The 24,281-nt window shown below is 40.3% G+C and overlaps 1 protein-coding gene across 3 annotated transcripts in view; it reads right to left on the bottom strand.

Moving 5' to 3' along the window:
• ADD3 (adducin 3) overlaps positions 1–24,281 on the bottom strand; it is a 91,783-nt gene that overhangs the window by 11,248 nt on the left and 56,254 nt on the right. For 2 of the 3 annotated variants that reach the window (XM_066555189.1, XM_066555191.1), the window contains exons 3-6: positions 13,018–13,238; positions 1,906–2,044; positions 399–550; positions 204–284 (exon numbers count right to left, since the gene is read on the bottom strand). In XM_066555189.1, coding sequence (XP_066411286.1) covers positions 204–284; positions 399–550; positions 1,906–2,044; positions 13,018–13,209 — 564 coding nt within the window. In that variant the 5' untranslated portion in view covers positions 13,210–13,238. Of the gene's footprint in view, positions 1–203; positions 285–398; positions 551–1,905; positions 2,045–13,017; positions 13,239–17,662; positions 17,893–24,281 lie in introns of those variants that run through there. The other variant, XM_066555190.1, reaches the window with a different exon arrangement.

Below are 24,281 nucleotides of genomic sequence, written 5' to 3'. Positions count from 1 at the left end.
AGAAAGTAAAACTAAACCCAAGAAGAAATACTGGCAACAAAGGCTGCTACTATCTAGGCAGTTGATCAGCTTTTCATCTGGTGGGTAAATATTAAAAAACCCCAAACAACAGCATAATTACAGAAGTCCATTTAAGCAGCCACAAAAGCATTTGAGAAAACAGGATGAGCCTTGCTGGTTATTACAGCAGGTGAATCACATACCAGATTAGAAGCTGAAGCTTCAGAAAAAGACAGCCCTCTTGGAATAATTAGAATGTGGTCATGTTCTTTGCTTACTCTTACCTGCAAAGGAGACAGGAAATGGATTACTGATCTAATTTACATTAATCAGGGGGAAAAACAATTTGAATGAATAGATGAGATTCTAAGTAAGTTTTTTTTCTCTGAAATACTTACTGTGATATAGGTATTTGGCAAATGTGCCCACCCAAACAAGTCAGCCAATCTGTACAAACTGGCTAACTTGCAACGAGTGAGTTTTTCTCCCTTAACAAACGAGGAGGTATCTACCCCAGGCAGGTCATTGATGGGTGTAATCATTCCATGGCCTGAAATACAGACAAAAACAGATGATGGCCAGTTGGACAATTAAATATGTTTCCAACTATGCCATGATCTTCCAGATGCAGTGTATTTAAATGGCTAGCAAAGCATACCAGCGTTTATGAGACTGAATAAAGGTTTTTCTGAGCTGTCTCCTGAATCAATATCCTACATAGGACTGGAACTGGGCTCTAAGACATTTGTCACTAATGAAATATTTTTATATGTTACTTTGAGGTTTGTTTTTGTTACAGGAGAAGACATTCCTTGTAGACTTCTGACACCAGCAAAACTAATTTGAAGAGATATCTCAGTCTCAGCACTTAGATTCAGCCCTAATGAAGAAATTAGGATTAGTGCAAGAGTTCTCAAACCCTTAGACAGAAGGTATCACCTCTAACTTGTGACTACACAAACATACCCCTCTCCCCTTCATGAATGCATGACAGCCTTCTGAAAGCTCACAACCTTTGTTCGGAGGGAAAGTTAAGATCAAAAGAGGTAAAAGTCATTTTGGTTTTTAGGAAAAGAAGTGTGAACTTTGAGATCTGTCCCCATTGTCCCTGGCAAACACAGCAGAAACAACAGTGGGACACAGAGTCTCAGCAACCAACCAGAGACGTGAACACAAGGTTATTTGGGCTCTCTGTTCTCTTCCACTTGTTTTGTTAAATAAACCCTGAAGTACCATTTTGGGACCAAATCTCCAAAGATGATGAATGCTGACAGCTGCCACTGTACTTCAGGCTTGTAAGCTCCCATATGATGTCCACCCACAGAACTTAAATTGACTTGAATGTCTCAGTGCTTCATGACTTGGAAAGAACTTGGGTGTTAACTGCAAGATCCCAGTGACATCTTTACAAGTAGAGTGCAGACTAGGAGCTGTTCTTAACTGTGGGAGCTGTTTATCTGATAATTCAGTTTGCCAGGGGATTCTCCCCATCTCAGAGCTCTTGGGTTTTTTTTAGCAACAATTTATATGCAAGAGTAGAAAAATAAAGAAACTAAATGGTAATGTATTTCACATCTCAGTTTATATTCATGTTAATCTCCTAATAGTAACAGAACACAACATTTTGTTCCCATGTCAGTTCAACTTTTATTAACAAATTATAGAATAACTGAGTTTGAGGATTCCAACCATTTTGGATATCATTATACAAGTCAAAGAATTTGAGAGAATGAAGCCTAAAAAGGCAAGTTAAGGCCACCATCTGTACTACTTCACAGCTGAAGCAAGCTCTGACAGAATTTTTATTCAAGGAAAGAGGAGATCCCAGCATTCCTAAGCCCTGCTAACAAATTAAAAAAAAAAAAAAAAAAAAAAAGAAGAGCAGTTTATGTATAATTCACTTACTGAGTGAAGATGAAGAAAAACCTGTAAAAGTGCTTCCTGTAATGTACTCAGCAATCTGCTGTAATGCAAGCAGTCCAGTGGGGTTATTGCCCTTCTTCATCTGTTCTTGAATAAGGCATTCCAGATCTTCTCTAAAAGCCTGTAGAAACATTTGAAAAACATCAAGGAAACCCAGCCTTGATAACCTTATTTCTATTATAGGTGGGGCTGCTAGTTTTGCCTCTTATTAATGTTACATGAAACTTCCCCATAGAATTTGTTTTTAGCTGTTTTAACTTTGCCAGACTTAATAATCTGACCTAAACTTTGCATGCTAGGTACTGGCAATTTGTGGGGCAGAAAGGAGGAGTTTGGTCACAGAGGATTTACTATTTCCCAGTACACAACAAGATAAAATGTATTTTTTTTTAAATTATTGAACCCATTTTTATCAGTAATTAAATTGTTGTCCATATTTTGGAAGAGATACTTGAAATTTGATCAGGATGTGGTGCTTTCTGTGCTGGATATTTTTTTTATAATGTAATCTCTCTGAAAACCCATTCAAATTTGATAAAGTTATAAACAACTGGAAAACTGGAGCTTATCCATGCTCAAGTAATATCACAGACATGCAAAACTAGAAGGAATGCTATCTCCTCTCTACTTTTCCTTCCCAAAGGGAAAAACCCTTCCTTCTTTTTCTCAATAAAGTGATTGCAAGCCCAAGAGATAAACTCTTGCAGAATATATAATGAAAAGGTTTTCATAGTATCAAATTTAATATACTATGCACTGTGGACAAAGCCTGTTCCTTTGAGATGATAAACAGATTATTCCCTATCTACAACAACCCCCTGTCATAGGACCACTGCAGTCCTGACATTCCTAGATTAAATAAATTCTGTTCCTTCAAACTTATAGGTTACATTTTCTAGCCCTCTCATTACTTCTTGGCAGCATCTTGCAGCTCTTTCCCAAACTTGCAGTACCCAAAGCTGCAAACAACATGAGCTGAGGTGGATTGTGAACACTCCTGGTTCCTTCCAAAAACACATTTGGTGTCTTTACCACGCAGCTGGCTCCTATTATAACTCCAGACTATTCCCTGTAAGTAATTGCTCCTTTCAGTTTGCCTTCCTTGGCAGAGCACTTGCTCTCAATTAAAGAAAGAAAACAGTTCTGTATGACAAATGTAATTTCTTCACTGAATTTTAATTCAGTCCTTCAAAACACCCACTCTGTTGGGCAAAATCCACCAATCCCTTGGGTCTATTCACCAACAGGTTTTGATTAGTAAGAGAGAGTGCTACTGAGAGTCATCCTCATGACTCTACTTGACACAGCCTCCTCAGCTGGACAGTTGAGTCTCCAGGACTCCTAATTACCAACTCTTCAAATATCCATGCTCTCCTTAGAATAATTTTGTCAGGATCATGTTTGTACCTGAGACTTGCTAGATTTTCCTAAGTAAAGCCTCTAAAAATTCCCCTGACTGACTCTGAATGGATCTGCTGCACAGATCTCTCAGTGCAAACCAGAATATTCATGTAGCATCTCCCCAACTGCTGAAGAACCTCTCACCAGCCTGAAGATGCACAGACAAAGTCAGATTTTTCTCTTTTGTGGCTGCTGTTGGTAAGGTCTACGCAGCAGGAGAAAGGAGCAGATGAGGAAAAGGAAAGAAAAAACATAGAACTGAGAGAGGAAAAAAACCTAACTGGGGGAGAAGAAGTGGAGGACTGTGAGCAATGGCCATAAACTGAAAGGTGCAAAGCTCCAGCTCGACATGAGGAAGAACTTTAGATCAAGGGTAGCAGAGAACTGAACAGGCTGCCCAGTTCTCTGCATTATATTAAATTATTCCCCCTTCAATTCAACAAGGACTATAAAAAAGATCTGCAAAAACATTAATAGTAAACCCTCATTAGTCATATTCAGACTTCTGGAGTTTTTTTTAGCCTGTACAAGTAATGTTATTTCCACAGTAGAAAAAAGGTAATGTAATATATTCTGGGAAATTTTTAAAAGAAAGATTTTTTAGTTTATTGTATATTGTATTTTTAATTCTTCTGCTTTTTCATCATGTTGTTTTCCTTCTTTTGAGCTTAATTTTGCACCTTAATGCTAGCAGTAATATGTTACACATTTGCTGAGACTACTAGAAATGAGGATTTAGTGTTGTATCAACAGCTTTGTTAAACCAAACAAGCAATTTCCCTTAAAAACAGTTTTAGAAATAAGAGAAGATAGGTAAGAGCCAGGAAAGTAGCAAATATGGAGGTTTGGGGTGAGTTGTAAAGCAGGTGAGAATATGGATGAAGTGCATAAAATCAGGTATGCAATTTATCCACATGCCAGTGCATAATGATGTTTGCTAGCAGCCTTCAGCCTGCCACATGGGTATCTATGAATATTTCACTACATTTCATCCACTGCTACAGACCTCTGAGACTTGGAACTGTTAAGTAACCACCCCACATGTGCTAACACAACCTTCTTCCATTTCTAGTAATCTCAGTGGGCTCCTATGAAGGGCACCACCTTCTTGTGGTCCACAATTTACCTTTAATAAGAGCCATTAAATGAATGATATTTATTTCACTGTACAAGACTGATTTCTGTAAAACCACTAGCTTGCAGGGTTCTGATTCTGGGATCTGACCAGAGCAGCAGGAGCCTGCTTCTAAAAACCTAACTAGAGCCTGGAGACCAAATTGTTTGGTTTTGCTTTAATTCATGAGATTGTAATATATTTATATATGTGTGGCATTATACTGCCCACAAGTGATCAAGCAAAAGCCATACAAGTAAGTCATACTGGAGAGAGAGATGCTTTCAAAGAGATGACAAACATGCTGCTCTGGCACAAAGCAGATATTTTTCAAGCAGAAAGGTAATTTCAGATGTAGTATTTGACAAGAAAATGCTGACAAAGGAAAAACTGTACTGTCAGATGAATGAAAAATGATGTTATTCAGCTGTGTGCTCAGCATTGCTCAATCAAGAGGAAGTTTCAGGGATTTAGTAGGCTTTTCGGGTACATGTGTAGTGGTTTGTCTGTTTGTTTGAAACCATGACAACTTTAGACATGAGACACTAAAAGCAGTGACTTTCTGCAGTGGGGTACAAATCCCAAAGTGAGCAGCAGAGCACCTCTTGGCTGCCCATGATCCTGCCAACACAGCTGGACTCAACACCTGCCTGTGTCTGCACACAGCAAGGATGTAGCCAGGCTAACCCACCCCTCACAGCTGGGAATCATTTCCTGTTTGCACAAGCATCCTTCTGTCTTCAGGGACCTCACCTGCCCAGCCAAGCACCTGTGTCCCTCCCCATTTGTGCTGAAGCAGCACATCAAGCATCAGACTGAAGGTCTGATAGGAAATATCCCATGGTGTGAGAACTGGGCCCCTGACACCTCCTGGGAAGGAGGTACAGTGACATTTCAGACAAGGTACACAACCAGGAGGATGCTGAGTGGGGCTTTTACTTTAGACACCCAAGAGAGTAGCCTGACCTTGGTAGAATGCAGGCTGCTGCTCTGCTTCCATCTCACCCACTTTCTGAGTGCCACTCCACCAGCTTGCTCTGAGACATGAATTTCCCCACCACTCACCAGTAAAAATGAAAAGGGCAGCTCAGCCTATTCCTAAAACTGTTTCCAGAATTCCACTCTTTCCAAAACTGTAGTCAGCGTTTTTACACCAGCTTAGACAGCCTTACATGGTGCTGCACAGCCTGCAGAACAGACACAGCTTTTCTTGATGGAGTCATTAGTAGGATGATTAGGTCAAGGTCTTTCTAATATCATAAAATAGTTCTTCTCCTATTTGCAATTATCTTCCAAATACACATCATAGGTTCAGGCAGTTTAGATGGAAAAATCTTTCAACTTAGATCGGCTGAAAGTCAAGAGCAAAGTTAACAAGCTCGGTTCTGACTCATTTGCTTCCATTTTCTTTCAGAAGTACAGTCTAACTGTGAGCTGACAGTGTAAATTTGGGCTTTTAAGAATCAAAGCAACATTTGCATGTACCAGTTGACAACTAGTATTTTTCAGGAAGAACTAGAATAATTAACTTGCTAGAATAACCTATTTTACATGGATACACACATACATAGTGCAGAATAATGATGTTACTAAAAAACTTTGTATTAGTCTCTTCATCTTGCTAGGCAGCTCTCTAAGGATGTTAAGAAGTACAAAGGCTTATAAGTATTTTGACTACCTATGCTGTTTCTTTTTTGTTGACCACTGATTTCTACATGTATCCAATCAAAAGAAGTAGAAATAAAATAATAAATAATAATGGTATACAAGTAATCTACAAATACTCCACACCACTGCAAACCTTTAAGAGGGGAAAGCACGTGCTCACATTAGGACTAATAACAGTAATGACTAAACAGTTTCACATCATTCTACAGGAAAGTAGTGTAAAAATACATGTGAGGTCCCTACCTTTCACAGCAGCACTGCTGTTAGACTAAAAACTGCCAAATGATCCAAAAACCCATTCAACCATTTTCACTTTAGCCCATTTTGATCAGAGTTTCTACTATCTTCAATCCATTTTTAAAAAGGGCATAATTCAAGTTATCTAAACATACCCACACAGAGTCTCTAAGCTAAATCTCCACCACTGAAGAAAAGTTTCAAAACTTAACTGGTACTTTGTCCTCGAGAGTGAAGAGACGTTAATTTTGGTTCCTGTGCTGTAAACACGGCTGCCTGTGAGAGGAAGACCTTCACTGAAACAGCCAACACAGCTCCTAAGAGGCTCTTTCAAGACTGAAGTTTAGATACCAACAGCCAGAGCCCTCAGTGGAAAAGGGTGGAGCTGGCCACAAAAAAACCGCCAGGGAGCGAAGGCTGGCGGGGAGAAGATAAGAGTCACAAAAAGTGTTTGTCAATGCTGTGAAAGAGAACAAGGGGGATGGGGTTTCTGTGTTAAGACAAAAAGTAGCCTTGGTAATAAGTATGGGGAATTAACTGAAGTTATAATAATCTCTTCACTTGCACTGAAGGGTGAGGGTACCTGGGCTGGATTTAGCCTTGGGCTGACAGCAAGGCACTCCTCACACAGAGCTCAGCCTGTGCCAGTTTTTCCAGCTCCTCTAACCTGGTGTACACTGGCTTTCCTCCATGAGCTGCAGCAGAGTGTTCACTCCTATGATAAGCAGCCTAGAGATACCCCATGATTACAGCCAAACCTGAAGCACTCAACTCCTCTGCCAAGCCCATCCCCACCAACCCAGAGCCAGCCACACACACAACTGCTGCTCTGCATGGGGTGTGGGTCCCTCCCTCGTGTTCTCTCGTGGAGTAAAGCCATACCATACATCCTGCTAAATGGAATGTAAATGAAATGTAATGAATGTAAATGGAATGTACAATGAAATGTAAAATGCTAGACAAAATCAAATTTCAGCTCGTCAGGGGTCTCACACATTTCTGAGCATAATTAACTGGGATTTTCAGTAAGTGCAGGACTTGGAAGGGTGGGAGCACACATGGTGAGGATGCACTAGGAGGGATGGCAGAGCTCTTGCAGGGTGTTCTGGATGCACATGCTCCTGCAGCCAAGGAGAAAAGTCACCAGTCATGGCTTTCCAAGGTTTTCCAGGTATTGTTCAACATGTATCTGGTGGCATTTATATCTAATGAGAAAAAAACACAGTTCAAACTAAGTGGAAAGGAGCAATATGGAAATAGAGTGGAGTGAAGAGAACCCAGTTTTATAGTGAGAAAGAAGGGAAATTCTCACTATGTGCACTTGTGGTGCAGGACATTGGTGTGAATTTACAGTGCTCATCACAGCTGCAGAAATGAATGATAGCTGGGCAGGGGGATTTCTTGGGTCCCCACAGAGATCTAGTGCATGGCCTTGATTTGAGACAATGTTGCCCTGACCACAAACTCCCTCTCACTTAAAATGTTGTCACAGTGGACAGGGGATCTTTAAGGGACATTTTGTAGTATGTCTTCAATGACATATCAAGTTGAGCTCTTGCCTCTGGGTGAACAAAATGCTGCACAGGTTATATGATGAAAGCATGCAGCTAAATAAGCCATTGCAGGGGGAGGAGAGTCATGACTTCCCAGCAGGATATTGGGAAGATGTCAGAGAAGACAAAAGCCAGAGCAGGGAGCTGCCGGGTGAGAGGACTGCCCAGTCAGGAGGTCCTCAGGTGATGCAAAAGGTTGTGTGTCCTTTGTGGCCAAAGGGTGAGGCTTCTGAAGGATGTGAAAGGCTTTTGAACTTCTGAGAAAAGAGCAGTAAAAGCCAAAACATATGAGAAACTGAAAGGACTTTGATATTTTTAAGAAAATAAACTGCCCCAAAAGGGAGTGGTATTGAAAAAATACTGGATGTTCCCTTGATACAAACTAAAGTAAGCTAAACAACTGTAAAAGTTGGGGGAAAAAAATAAATTAAATCATCCTTCATCTCTGTCCTGATGGTTTGAAAATAACATATCCAAGAAAAAAATTCAAGTGTGGGTGGGATTGCTTGTTTTTGAGGAGAAAAATCTGCCTGCATGCTGCATGCTAAGGCAGACCTCTGAATAGAAGAGTTGCTAAGCTGTATAGTTATATCCCCGTGTTTTTTTGGGCAAGACCGGCTAGTGTGGGAGGCAGGGGTGGTTTGCATGTGCAAGTCAGGAAGGGAGGCACACAAAAGAAGTACATTTTTAACCTCAGTACAACCCCCCAAAATTTTTCAGTCTGGATAGTTTCACCTGAGCCTTCCTGCAATGGCAGTACCAAGCCAGAGTGGCCCTGAATTCCTTGCAGAGTCACGGTGGGTGGGTAGACACTCTCTAGATCCAGAATTAAATGAAAGTCAAGTCTGATGGGATCCTGCCAACACAGAGCTCAACTTTAGGAAAAAAAACCCTGAGCTCCAAATAGCTGTGTTTTATATGTAAAAATAGCCAGTGCACATCCAATGGGTCTCAAGAAGCCACACAAAACTTCACTGGTAAATTAAAAACATAAACTGCACATTTAAATTTTAGTAACTGGGCATTTTTATGTTTACATAAAACAGCTGCTCCACTCATTGCTCCAGACACAACTTCTTTTTATATTAGTAAAAATAATGAACATATATATCTATATATATCTATATATAACACACACATATATATATATATATCATACACAAACACATCTTTTGTACAGGAATCCATCCTCTCCCATTTCCATCCTCACCTCTAGCTTTCCTTTCAATACACCAATATAAAGGGATGGAAGGTACTCCTCAGTGCAGCCTAAGCCCTGACCCTAATTTCCTGTTGGGTTACACACATTTTCCTGCTAGCTCAAGCCTGTAGAAGCTTTTCTGCTGGGTGGATAGTTTCACATGGTCTCACTCCACTGGAAGCAGTGTGACACTGCTGCCTGCCTGCAGAAACACCCAACACCTTCCCTGCTTCACCATGGCTGTGGGGATCTTCTCCCAGTCTGTACCTGGATGTTCACTCAGCTCCTCAGTGCTGAACTGGCTGCTCAGTTTCCATAAACACCATAACTGCACAACCACTGCCCTTTTTTTTTAAAGTGTTTTAAGAGTTTCTGGTTGCTATGGTGACAGCATCAGAGAAATGCTAGAAGGAAATAAAGGCCAGAAGGACTTGTATAACATAAGTGAAGTAAGGAGTTTGATGGTACAGCAAATATATTTTTGCTCTGTGAAAAACATAGTAACTCTGTGTAACAAGCAACATATGACTGTTTAGCATACAGACAAAACTGTTTTTAATTGCAGAGTTAAGTTGGAAAATATAAAAAGCCCTACAACAACCAACCCATTTTTTCAGATTTTGGATATATTATAGAGCAATTATCTTGAACCCAATAAGCAATAAAACTAGTCCACTGTATAAATGTAGTACCTTTCTTTAAAAATAACAACATGCTACCCAAATCCTCTGAAACTGAAGATGTTACTAAAATAAACCTAAATGGCTTCATGCTAAAATTGGCCAGCAGTACTTCTGGATGCTATCACACTGCTCAGGCCTAGCTGATTTTAATTTCTTTCCACTTTTCTAACAGACACAGAAGAGCAAACATGTTCAGTTTATCAGATTCTCCAGGCTATCAGATGCTCAGGGGCTACATGCAGCATTAGGCAAACACATCTGAGAGCTCACTGATAATGTCAGGACATTCTCCATGGGCAATGGTCAGAAAACAACTATGATTTGTTTAAGGTTTAATAAGAACAGACTCCAAGACATTAGCAAACATCAGAGGTAATGGAAATAGCTTTTCAGTAGCTTTTAAATTATTTAATTTAGGAAAGGGAAATTGCACATCAGAGAGGAGTATTCAGATTGCACACTAGTATGGGCACCAAACAGTACTTCAGAGAGATGCAGCAGCTTGATGTCTGAAGGTGTCTGGTCAGGCCTGTAGCCCTTACAATAACATGCACTGAGTAAAATATACTGTGGTTCCTGAAATATATTCTCTAATTTATTTTCTTGCTAAAGGATTTAGATTTTCCTACTTGAAAGAAATAAATAAAGCTTGTTAATATAACCAGATTAAATTAGTACCTAAGCTTCCTACTATGTGACAGTGATTAACCCTTTAGTTTTGCACCTCTGCTCACAGAAAATGCATCTTCAGAGCTCACCTCAATATATCACCACCACAACAAGCTTGTGTACTTTTAAGACAGCTGCTATCCTTGCTAGATACACTTCACATTTACTAATACTTGCCAGAAGAGGCAATTGACTATTTCTTTGATCTGAATGCATTTATCAAGGCTTGGTGAAGATGTGCATTTATATATGTAAGACTGCGTGAAGATTCACCAGCAAAACAAGCTCTTCCTTAAACTGCATCTCATAATTTCTCTTCTTCTAAACACCTTACAACTATATCTCATAATTTCTCTTCTTCTAAACACCTTACAACTATATCTCATAATTTCTCCTCTTCTAAACACCTTACAACTATGTCTCATAATTTCTCCTCTTCTAAACACCCTACAACTATATTCTGTCAAGTGGAATAATCCAGAACAGCAACAAAGTTCCATGAAAATATCTAACACAATGTAATTCTGCAGCTATAGAACAAAAACACTATGGACTATGCTCATCAATTCACTCCTGAACCTGTGTTACACAGACTGGTAACAGGAACAATACTTTCTAGCCATTGTGTGATAAATTTTAAATTCAAGAGAACAAGGCAAAGGTTTTCAGTTCTGAGTCCCAGGGACAGTATAGCACTCAGCAGCTGGAGCCTGGAGCCTGGCACACTGCACCTTCCACCCCAAATAAATGCTGAAATTCTCTTGATGGACATTTGCTCACAGATACCGAAAAATGCTTTCATTTCCTTGCGTGAGAAATCACTGCAGAGTTCCTCTAAATTTTCTGTATCAGGAAAAGGGAGGATAAAAGGAGATACTTGAGGGGAAGTGGGAGCTCAGACAACTCCTCTTCGTGCCTGATCCCACACTCAGCTCCCACGTTCCCATTTCTCTAAGCCAAGCAGGCAGCAGGCCCCTGGCTTATTTGGACAACTGTTCCCTTACACAACAAAAACTTGCAACTTATTGGCAGCTCTGAACAGTCACTTTCCAAAAAGTGCTGGGCTCAGCTTCTCTTGCAGGAGGACACTGACAGCAGCCCAGCAGCTCTCTGTCCTGCAGCCTTCTGTTAAAACAGCAGCCTAAACTCAGGGGTTCATACCCCTCTTCACACCCCTTCCTAAAATCTGCATGCTGACACTCCATCTACTAAAAAAAACACCACAGAGGCTGCAGCAAAGGAACTTCAATTACATCTGGCAGACTTGGCAAAAGATGCCACAAAATGTTAATGAAATAGTTACACTCATCAGATTCAATACTGTCATCAAAAGGACCAAAAAACCACCATCACGTAAAAACCAAATGATCTCTCCAACTTATTTTTATCTATTAGGCTAAAGATGTAGTCTTTCTGTGAGTCCTGGCTACTCATAATGTGAATATTTTAACAGGAATGAGTAGATTCTGATCACATTTTACAATTGAGTATTTAACATAAAATGATCATAATTAAAACATTATGCAGTACCTCCTTAGAGTATTTTCCTTATAAAAGAGCCTGGCTGCAAACCCAAGTTTGCACAAATTGACTTGAAAAATAATAAATTCCTTAGTCAACAGGTTCACGTTATACTCAAAGCAACACACGGATCCAAGAGACACTCCAGGACAACACTTTAGCAAACAATCCTGTTATTCATGGATGACTGTAATAGGGTGATTACTAACAGCTGTTTGCAATCTCTTTACATATGGAAAAGCTTCAAAAAAATTACAGAAGCACCCCAATTTACAGAGGAACTGAAGACAGAAGGATCTGTAAAACTGCTTAGCCCCTTCCCAGTCCCATTATCCTCAACACTGGCATTACACATGGATACCCCTAAAGGATCATTCCACAGGCCTTACTCACTGCCTAAGGCTTCAAAATACTCAAAGCAACAGCATTACTTTCCAATGTATTCATCAGGTTAAACTCAAAGAATACAGGTATTAAAATATAAATTAAAACTACTACAAAAGTGGTTCAATAGATTGAATAGTTTTATATGTAGTCTACACAAGTACTGAACTTATACAACCAGTAGATGAGCATTAATGTGGCTAAGTAGGGGTATGATCACCCTCAAGGACATAAAAAGAACATAGTCTAGCTTTTAAATAAACTTAACCCAATTATAAATGTTAATTAAAGCATTCCTGATGCAAATGATAGGTTAATATTCAAACCCAGAAAGCAGAACACCACGTAATGCCCTAATTTGTTCCTATTTGACCAGTGACTCCGCTCTCTTCCCCGTCCCTAAGTTTTAATTAGGAACCCTGCAGCCAGCCACATCTTTCTGTAACAGTGCAATGAACCATAAGAATATAAAAGTATCAGAGGAAAAAAACAACACTATAAAGGCTGCTTGTCCACAGACAAAACACCACACCAACAAAATGCTCGATAATCTGTTTAGCGACTTTTCTTGGAAGATGGTCCAGAGATATTCCAGCTAGCTGTGACACAGATTTCTTTTTTTACAACACCCTTTCCATTTTACTCCCCACTTGTGGCACTCACAGGGCTCTGCAGTATCTGGGTGACCCTCTTCCTCTGCTCCATCATATTGAAGTCCTGTCTGAGGTCGGGGGACATGTTCCTCTCCCGGATGTACTCTGGGTCATTCTCATTGATGCGATCGAAGTACCGCTCCTTGTGAGGCATCGTGGCAGGGGGAGGAGTGGTGATCACCTGGCTGGCATCAGCACTCATGCTTCAACACTGTGCAGGGAAGGCTTCCCCTGAAACAAAAGGAAAGCAGGGAAAAATGTTAGTTCAAAGGAGGCCAGTGCATGGAACTTCCAGGTCTGGACACAACTAATGTCCCTTTGCATCTCTGCAGATCATCTAAAATGAAAGGAGAACAAGTGAGTAACTATGACAATCAGAAAATGTAGGAAAGATTCTAGAAAAATGGTTAAAAACCATTAGTAAGTTCTCTGATAGTGCACAATCATCTTTATTTGAGGTAAAATAAAAACCAAAAAGCATACAATTAGGAGTGACATTTGAAATGACCATTGAACATTTTATGACAAACTTTTGTCTGTAATTTTACACTACACTACCACCTCCCAAAGTTTTTGTACAGCTCTCCTTCCTGAGCTGTTCAAGCAAACACCCAGAAGAGAAGGCCTGTTTAATATCTGCCCAGAGCTCATCTCCCAGCTTGAATGAAGAAATTCCTCAATTACAGCACTTTCAAAGCATCTCATAACCACAGCTTAAAGATAATGCTTCAGGACTCAAGGACCACCAGGGAATTTCCACTGAGCTCCAGCTGGTGCCTGCTCTTTCACAAAGCACTTGGAGACATTGAGGGAACTGCAGAGGTTGTATGTTGGCTTACACAGCACTGAGGCCACATCCATAACAAACAGCTGAGCTTTAGTTTTTCTCCTTTTGTGTGCAATTGTATGCAAAGACTCCCACTGAAGCTCATTACATTAGGAAAAGAAATAAAACCCAATAAAAATACTTTCATGTCTTGGTAGAAAGCTTAAAAATCTCATTAAGAAACCTGATAAGCATTTGTAAACACAAACAAAGCTGGATCAAAAGGAAAGAAGCAGACACCTGAATTTTCATACAAAGAATCAGGCTCAAAAGCACACTCAGGAACACCATTCCTCAAAAGCTACTGAAGAGAGACACTTTCTCAGGTTTGAGGAACAAAGAGAAACAGGATTTGAAGGACGAGATAAGTTTATTATGAAAATACATTTTAACATGCAAATATCTACAGTCAATAATACATTTAGTATAAAAATATTTGCATGAAAAAAATATTTGGTATGTAAATTCAAATCTTCAGAGGAAAAAAGCCCAAGTCAAGCAGTGTTCAACAGCGTGGTTTGACATTCTGGTATCAGTGGATCAAAGTGTCCTTGCTCTGTGGCACAGTTCACCCACCCTTGTTTGTGTCACTGCAATTACCATTTGGGGTGTTCTGTGAACAGTGAGCCAACGTGGAGCATCCAGACTGCCTCCACTGTAATCTCAAATATTTCCCAGGTGGAACACTGGGAACCCCTGTCAAAACCAGCTTCAGCAGCCCAAGCCCTCCCTCCTCCTGCCTGCAGCAAGTCCTTTCAGTCCTTGTAACACCCTCTGCTGCTCAGCCACACCATGACCCAGGCTGGCAGGAGGATGCAAACTGGTTTTCAGCCAGTTTCCCACACTCATTCCCAAATGGCTTTGCTGACAGTGCAAGGGAGAGCACAAGGACAAAATCCTGAGGCACTGCAGCCCTGTAACCAAGTATGAAACCCCAGACAGGAACCACCGACAGAGCTGGGAAAGCATTAGCAGGTAAGAGCCAAGAAAACTATGCATATGACTTTCTTGTATACTACAGATTATGATAAAATTTGGGATTGAGATAAAACACAACAGTTCCTATAGGTTTAATTGGGTTTGCTCTTCCTGCCTTTTTTTTTTCCACAGAGAGAGAGAAAAAGAAAACATCATCTGGGATGCAACATTATCCAGCTGCACACACAGAGCTCCCAGGAGGTACCTGGCATGCTGGATGAACATACCATGTTCTGGGATGTATAATTCACATCCTGGAGACAAGCTCCATGAACTCTGATGGCTTCATTCCAGAGGCTGAGGAAACACATTGGTGAGTTCTGCATGTGCTGCTCGGGTGCAGTAGGAGTTCATTCAGCATTTGCTGACTGACCTCTGGAAAGCCTGGGATGTGGGATCAGTTTGGGGATGCTGGGGAGAAAATGGGGTTTGCTTCAAGGAAGTGAGAGTTTGGGAAAAATCTGGTAGAAGTATGAAAGGAGCTTAAGTTTTTCTAAAGAATTAACTCTTGGGATGGTGTCTGGGGATCTGACCACCACTCAGCTTAGGAAAAATACCCTTATAAATATAATTGTGTATTATGTCTCTGCTCCACTGCCCTGTGTGTACCTTCCCTCTCACCCTTGCCCAAAATGGCGAGGTTTAAGAAGAAAAAGAAAAAAGCATCAGGAGAAAACATAAGACCATGAGATCACTGGCTAAATGCCACAAGGTAAGAAAAACTTGAGACCAGACCTGTCAGCCTCCACTGCTCTCCATCTGTGTCGGGATAAGAACTTCCATCTGAGCCAGAACAGACACCTCCCATCACCTGCAGGTAACTAAAAGCAGTCTAGAAAGCCAGATAGGAAGAGCCTTGCTTGAACTGGTGACCAGCTGTGACTCCTGCTCTTTTCCTCCTTCCCTGGAGTTGTCTTATCTGACCATTTATTTCCCTAAAACCTGACCTGTTAACCCCAAGTAGGAGACTTGCTCAGCTGCTGATCAACTCAGTTGGCTGGATCAACTACACGCATGTCTGAACTTCAAAACACATTTATTGTTATTATTATAGGTTTATAGGACATAATTAGTTCAAGTCCATTACTTTACAATTCATTCTTACAGTGACAGAAAACCCCATTCATCTGTAAAAATGGCACAAATCTGACTGGCAATACCCAAAATCCACGAAAGAGATTTTTCTAATTGCCTTGGACTTTAGTTTTTCCTCTTTCCTTTCAGCCTGGTTTGTTACCTCTAGCCATTAAGATTACAACACTGAAGTCCTTGTAGTACAAAACCCCTCCATTATTGAACATAATATGGGTGTTGGGTCCAGTTGTTCTTATTAGGTCTGGTTCAATGCCCGCTCTGTTGGGCCCAGGCTGACTCTCATATAACCCCTACTGTTTCCTGGAAAATTTTCAAACAAATCAACCATTCTTTTATTATTTATTTGCATCTTCTACTGTTTTTTTTTTAAAGAAAGAGGATATTTGTTAAAAATGCCATCAGCTTTAGGGGACCAAAAAATTAGTATCTCCTTCTTAGCATAGAACCAGCATTAAGATAAAAGTATTTACAGGAAATCCAGATCTCAATATCTATGAATTATGATAGAGGATCCTCTCCCCCACCTTTTTTTTTTTCTTTTTTTTTTAGATTTTTTTTTTTTTTTAGATTGTGTGTGTGTGATACTTGTGCCTAGAGAAGAAATCAGCTTTGCTGCAAGACTACCTTTGGCTACCCCCTCCAATGCTGTTTATGAATTAAAGAAAGTGAGATACCACCTTCCTGAACAGTACTAGCTAACATTTCTCATGCATCCCCCAGAGTGGCTGCAGAGACTGAGGCACAGGTAGAAATGAGAGACCCTATAGCAACAAGACACTGTATCTAGACTGGTCAGAACAAAGAAACATACACAGAAATCAAATATAAACTCAGATCTGACTCTATCCTGGTGAGAGCCACCACTCCTGGCCTGCTGAGGCACACATTTTAGCCCACATTTTGACCTAACATGCACATGCTGACACGCTAAAAAGAGATTCAAAGTTAAACAAGAGCCCACACTTGGGCTCACGGTTTTCCCACACTTGGTTCAACTGCTCCAATGTCGGGCCTAACTAAGAACTGAAATTCAGAATGGATAAATTTTTGTTGCACAGAATCCTCATCTCAGCTGAAAACATTTGTAAGGACCTGTAAAACAAAAAGGCTCACAAGGTCTTGCTACAACGTAACTTGTTAATCTAACACCACTTCCCCCTCCGAGCTCTGCCCTCCTGGCTCATGCTGAACTGAATTCTGATACAAAAGAAAACAGGTCGCGTCCTCCAGTGCTTTGATGCCTTATATAGCTCATGGGTTTGGCTTCCATATCCTGTTCTGTATTTTATACCCGTAACTGGGCTACACAGAGAAAGTAGAACATACCCCCTCTGCCAGGAAGCTGTTTATCTCTCTACTTAGGAGTTAGTCTCATTTAATGAGAGCTTCAATTTTTTTCCAGGAACTTGGAACTGTTGATTTTAGGTTGCAACATTACATCCTGAGCATCCCTATCTGACACTTTGTAAAACCTAAGTAACCTAATGTGCTTTTGTTGCAATAATTATTTTCAAAGTCAAATCACAAAAATAATAATGAGGTCAGAGAAAAAAGAAGTACTAAAGTAAAAAAAAAAGTGCAGGAGACCAAATGCGAGGAAAATTTATATTGAGAAAGAACCCCCCAAGAAGCACTGACTTGACATATTTATATCTTTCATAATGCACTGAATGTATATAAAAATAAATACCACCAGACAGAATAACAGTGAAAGGACCAAATTATTAGATCACCTAGCAACGGAACATTAACCTACCTTTTATGCTGATCTTTTCTGGCTGGGTTCAGACATCTCCATTTTATCTATGCAGTGCAATCCATCTTACTGAGAGCTCCCAGCACTGCAAGCCAGCAGTGTGTGCACAGCATCATTAACTGCTGTGGCTGATTTGGGGTCTGAGCACTCGGGCTGGGCCAGCCCTCATCGGAGCAGCTCCTCTCAGGAGCACGTTGAGCTGTTCTGCTCCTGCGATTTCTCGCCTGCTTGTTTTTAAGGAACAGTCTGCTCTCTCTCCCCCCCACCCCCCCTCCAATATCTTGTCTGCCAGGAGACTTGTTGGAAGCAAACTGGGCGTCTCTTGATCTCAGTTCCAGCCTCCCCATGAAACAGGTTCCAGTCTGAATCAAAGACTTGGCTTTAGCAAACACCGTCAGCTACCTACGTCAGCTGGCAGCAGCACACACACTTCAGGAATATGGGGGAACGGTTGAGAGGGATGGGGAAATATGTAGGAGAATGTGGACTGACAAGAGGGTCACCAATGTTATTTTTTGGCACTAGAAAGTTAACTGTTCATCCTCCCTCCTACATATTTTAGTAATGACACACAAATTAATAACTGCAACTCTTTCAAGGCAAAAAAAAAAATGGGGTAAGCACCTCAAAATTAAATTAATTCTGAAATTCAACTGATGGGGACTTCAAATACCATAAATACCTGAGTTGAAAGATTTTATTTATTTTTTTAAAATCTTGCAATAGATTTGTGATTTTCTTACTTTACACATTGTTCAGGTGAGTAAGATGTGTGTTCAGATGTATTTCCTAAACTCAATTTGTGGAACTGGAAATAACTAGATAGGTAGCATTTGTTCAAAATTTTATTAACTGATTTTACTAATACACAGGAATGCCTTACACTAGCACTCAAGCCAAACTACACCCTTAAATTGACACAAATTAATTTGCATTTAAAAATAGCCATATCTCCTCCCAGCCTGCCTAGCCATTCAATCTTTTCCCCTTTATCACATCTTCAGATTCATACCAGCGAATGATTGTAAAGGTTTTTTTTTTTAAGTTTTTTTTTTTTTAATGGATTAATTTTCAGCTGTATCAGTTACCCTGCCAGTTAGCTGCATATCTACACAAATGTTTGTTCTGAAATAAAGATAATGATGATACAGGAGTGTCAAACACCATTTCTTCCAGTAGCAATGCAGCCATAAACAATTTGTCATACTACAGCCCAAACTGGTTACTAATCAAATAGTCTAATCCAGCACTGCATATTTAAGTCTCCCTGCTTTTTAACAGAGCAAGGTAATAAAATGATCATCTCTTCAGACACCACATTAAAGAGACTGTATGGCATCATGATATTTTTTTTCCTAAGAAATAAACACTTGAGTGCATTTGAACCTTGTTTTTGTGTTGCTGTGCTAAATCTAAAGCATTATTTTTTCCCAGTTACATCATGCAATGGTAAAGTCAACACAAATAGTCAAGCTGTGCAACTCACTCTTTACTCAGTGTAAACTGGAACTGAGCCAGACACACTTTATTGTCAAGAAGTGAGAACTAAGTGGGTCGCTGACAGCCACACAGAACATGAGAATTTGAGGCCTGTAACTTTACCTTTAACTGCAGGGGTGATGTTTTTTCTCTGTTAAGGAAGGTTCCTTATAATGCATTCAGCCTGCAGCAGGTGCAGCCTGCACCTCCACATTTGCAGCCTGGCTTGCCAACATTTTTCAGCACAAGTGAGGAAAAAACTTCCGGAGCCCAGAATGCTGGTTTGATGTATCCAATATGCTCTACCACATGGCCATAAATGCTATTTGCATGCGTGGAGTCTCATAAATGAACTTGCATGCTTAACCCTGTAGACCCAAACTATTTCCTTCACTGCTGCATCAGTTTTTCATGTAAAAAAAGGGAGGGAACCCTTGATAAGCAAATTATCCAGTCACCCTTTTCTGAGAGTCAGTATGATAAAAGACAAACCAGTCTCAAAAGCATAACCCTGGGAGCTCAGCTCCCTCTGCCTATGTGGAACCTCTTGTGCCAAGGAAAGGCAGTACATAACCAGGATGTTTCCATCACTGCATTGCATGACACCTGAGCAATCAGCAGTGCAATGGTTTTCTTGCTCTGCTCCATGTTTTCTTCTTTTACACAAAAACTGTTAAGATTGTGCAGACATTATGAACATTTTGAGATTATCATGTTCTGTAGACAAAACACGCAAGTCAGAACAAATCCAGTCACACATGCAAACTAGTTACAGAAAAGCAGCAGAAGAGGAATACTGTTTGTTGGTGAAACAATTCACATAGGTGACAATGAAAAGCACTTTATTTTTAAAGACTCACCCCTGCTTATCTACATAATCACTTGTACTTAAGTCACCTAAAAATATTTCACGAGTTAGCAGACAACAGAGAGCTAAATTAAAAGATTACATTCTGGTAGCACTTATCCGTATTAAGCTGTGAAAGTAGGCACACACACACAGCCCACACACAGAGACAATGGCTGAACAATGTCCCTGTGTCACCTGGAATACATGAAACCTGGGTTCCTCCACAGTATAAAATAAGAACTTCTCTGTGAAAAGAAAACTTTACTGGAAAAGCTGATGGCAGTCCCAGCCTTCCATATTTTGCAACGCTCTTCCTCTCTCCCTCTCTTGCAAAGTCTCCTGCTTCCTCTGGTGACTTTTTTATTGGGCTGTCCCTGACCTGCACAGATGCAGGGGGAAAAATTCTACTTTATATACAGATCTACATAAGGTTATGGAGTAGAAGAAAGAAGTCTGTTATGTAAATACTTTTTTTGAAATCTATTGATTCACATTAACCTGGATAGAGCCATTTGGAGGAACAAGGACTACTCCCAGCAACCCGCAGGAGCTCTCCTGGGTCACTGGTACAATGTGTGACACTGGAGAACAGGGAAACCTCTTATCAGTTCCAGGGCTCATGAAAAGTCTTTGTGATTTATGGCAGTTTGATTATCCTGAGAAATATCATGGCCAAAGCAGCTGCCCCCTGGGTTTAGCTGGAGGGTCAGAGGCTGCGACAGTGGGCAATCCAGATGATCGACACGAGGCAACTGCTGGATTTTACAAATACTTACACCAACAACCAATTTTGTGTATGGTAGCACACAGCTAAACCTTTTTATAGCCCAAACCCCTGGAGTTCCTCTCTCTTCACATCAAATCCTGACCTTTAGCAACACTGACAGCTCAGTGTAGACCCCATTTAACACCACCACCGTGCACTGACCATACAGAATTGCAGCACAGCGCCCTCCATAACTCACAAGTGAGCACTGGGAAACCTGACCAACAGCTAATCTCAGTAGGACAATTGTAACTGGAAACTTGAAGAAAAGATGAGATTGTGCCAGGTCTTCGATCATACAGTCTTCAGGACAAATTGTATCTTTATTAATATTATGCACCACACCCTGCACAACTCTCCCCAGTTCATCTTGGGATCTCTGAATCACTCTGCCATAAATTTTATATGAAGAGCAATAACATAAGTCACATTAATACACCAATATCAATTTGACTATGTCGAAATAAACTGGCTAGCCTTGCAAAAAGGAATTTTAACATTTTACTGACTTACACATCATTCTCACATTAAACAGAAAACAAGAGCATTTCAACAAGCTGATTTATGATAGCTGTAGTTAAAAACTCAAAATATATTAGATACAATGACACAACTACGTATATTGATTTCACATCAGAAGAAGAGGCTTAGTGTAAATGTTACGTTTGCCTTAAGGTATTTAACTAGCATTTACAAATAGTAATTTTAGGGATTGATAAAAGTGTGAGACAAATTATGCCAGCCAAGCCCAGGCCTAACTGTACAGCAGGCACATTGCCACTGACTGGCCATGAGCAAAGGAAAAAACCTTAGGCATTGTGAGAAAAGATCTATCCCTCTTACTCTAGCAAATCCTTAAAAAAGGCAAGCTCAAATTGAGGTGTAGAGGGAAGGCTCTGTTAATAGGACTAACAGCTTATATCAGCCATGAGATGGCACAAGGCACAAAAAACTGTAAATCTCTATTCACAGATTATGCTGAGAGTGTCTCTTCTCACCCCATTCAAGGCTCCAAGACTTTCTTTTTTCTCCATTACCAAAATTAGTCTTGCTTTAGCATATGGGACATTTTTTCCCCTCCTTGGTCCATTTACAAACAAATGTTTGTGACTGTCAAAACATAACAAGGGAAAAGTGAACAAACACACAGAATTTGATGGAGGTTATAGTTGCATCCCTAATACTTAAAAAATTGTCATTTTTAGAGGACTTAAGTTACACATACCTTATGCTACAATTTTTCATGTTTTCCTGGCTGCCTTGAGACAATCCTGCCCCTCCCAGAGCACATGTTTCAGTCCCCCATCTCTGAAAATACCATTCCCTAATTGTGCTAAGCACATCTCTCCATGAAGCTTGAGTCTACAGTGGTTACACAAAGGCAGGAGGGTTAAAAATATCTGGGGGAGGAGAGCAGGGGAAAGTGTGGAGCAGAGCAGGGTCACAAGGACCTGCCTGACCTACTCAAAAGTTCAAAAGGCAACTTCTTTATTAGCTATGTTCACAGCATGTTGCTTTTATTATCCTTCCCAGGGAAATCCCTAGGATTTACAGTAGTGAGAAACACTTTTTCTGTGTATAGTCACATGGTTAATACTGTCTTCAGCTTGCTTGAAAATAATTAACCCACCCCAACAAACTACACAACTAGCATATGCAGAAAGTTTCACATGCATTCAAAGTTTAACCTATACAAATATGCACATCAATCTCAATTGACTTGGCCTGAATTTGACCTCCTTCTTGTGTCTGCCACCTTTTGCTCACGGTATTAGAAAAGCAAATTGAATTTAGGGAGCCAAAGATCTTCTACACCTTCAGGAATGGAAAACTGTTCCCCTGAATTTCAAGCATGCCCAGCTGATGGCAGAGGGTCACTTTGGACTTAACCACAGCACTGAACAGAGAAGCAGATGTGCCCAGAGCAGCAGCCAGCACATCTTTGAACAAGTGCTGAAGATTTACTAACAAAAGCTTTGGTAAGACAAACAGTGAGGGGTAGGGTGAGTCAGCATCAAGCCCAGTAGTAAGAGCAGTATTTTAAAAGTCAAAAGCAGAATACATAAATATTTCATAATTAGGTTACTATTATTTTCCAGCACAAGCAAGCAATTATGTACTGTTATCCCATAATTCTCCTCCTCCATCATCACCTGTAAGCCCTGAAAACTTGGATAAAATAAAAGACACTCCACAGCAAACTACTCTGGTACTACAGAGCATGGATGCATCCTGGCATGCTACACAAAACCATGGGGACTTGCACACATCCGTCATTGTTCTTAGAATGGAACACCAGCTGACACTGAACACTTGTCCTAGAGACTCAAACCATCCTCTCCTCTGATCTCAGTTGCATGAAGCATGAATATTTCATGTCTAAAGAGGAGATGGTCCAATGTACTGAGAACAGAACTTCCCAGCAGCCAAGGTGGCTCAAGCAACCATCCACCCCAGACTGCTTCAGAAGACACTCGCTTTATACTACAGCATTATCATGCAAGTGAAGAATGAAGAAAATCTTCCTGGTTTCTCCTCTAACTTGAAGAAGCTGCAGCACCAGTAACTCAGAATTCCAGTTGCAAAGACTCTGTGATAATTTTGAAGGCACTTGCAGCCTTTGATCATGCAGCACTAGAGACTCTCCCTCAAATCCTTCCCCAAACAATTCTTCCAATTTTGCCTTCTACTGGGTTTTTTTTTATTTGTAATTTCAAGAATATTCTGAAGCCAACAAATATATTAGATGGATCTGTCTTCTTGTTAACTAAATACTCAAGAGTAATTTTATTTGAATTTCCAAAGCTCATGAGTAAACCTGGCCTGAAAATGCTATTGGCTTGTTTGCAAATAAACCTGTGTATGTTTATACTGGGTAGAAGTATCTGACACCTTACCCATGGGCTGAAGTTCAGAGCCTGAAATGTAGAGGTAAATTCTTCTCACAACTCTAACATTAAGAATTAAAGGCAACAAATTTAAAAGTCAATTAGTGATTTTTAGAAAAATGACATTATGTTCTGAGCTTTGGTGAGGCTTTTTTCCCCTCAATATTTGAATAACTGATGGAAATGATCCTAGGTAAACAGCATTTCACCTTACACCATAAGAAAATTATTTATGATACAAAAAAATGTCTGAGGCTATGGAGAGTCCATCTACTTGATGAATAAAGGTAAATAACATCTTTTCTAGGTTTTTCAGGTTTTTTTTTCACTTTTGTGTTGGGTGCTTCCTGAGTTTTTTAATAAACATCTGTAAAAACGTAACACTGTTCAAAGAATTAAAGATCTCCATGCAAGAACATGCCCAAAAAATACCACAAAACTTGATTAACACAGTGCTGAATAGTAGGTGATTAGATGCTTGCCAAGGGCTCCTTCATGACAGCTCTCACAGACGTGCTGGAATGCTGTGGAGGACAGCACTGACCCAGGGCAGCCAGAGCTCTGCCTTAACCACAGTGGGGATAAGGAGGAACCACATCTTTTTTTTTGGAACTCATTTCTTAATCCAAAGAGGGA

Source organism: Molothrus aeneus, chromosome 8 (genome assembly GCF_037042795.1).
Source record: "Molothrus aeneus isolate 106 chromosome 8, BPBGC_Maene_1.0, whole genome shotgun sequence".
In the NCBI taxonomy this organism is placed as follows: Eukaryota; Metazoa; Chordata; class Aves; order Passeriformes; family Icteridae; genus Molothrus; species Molothrus aeneus.
This window is presented reverse-complemented; position numbering and strand designations above follow the sequence as displayed.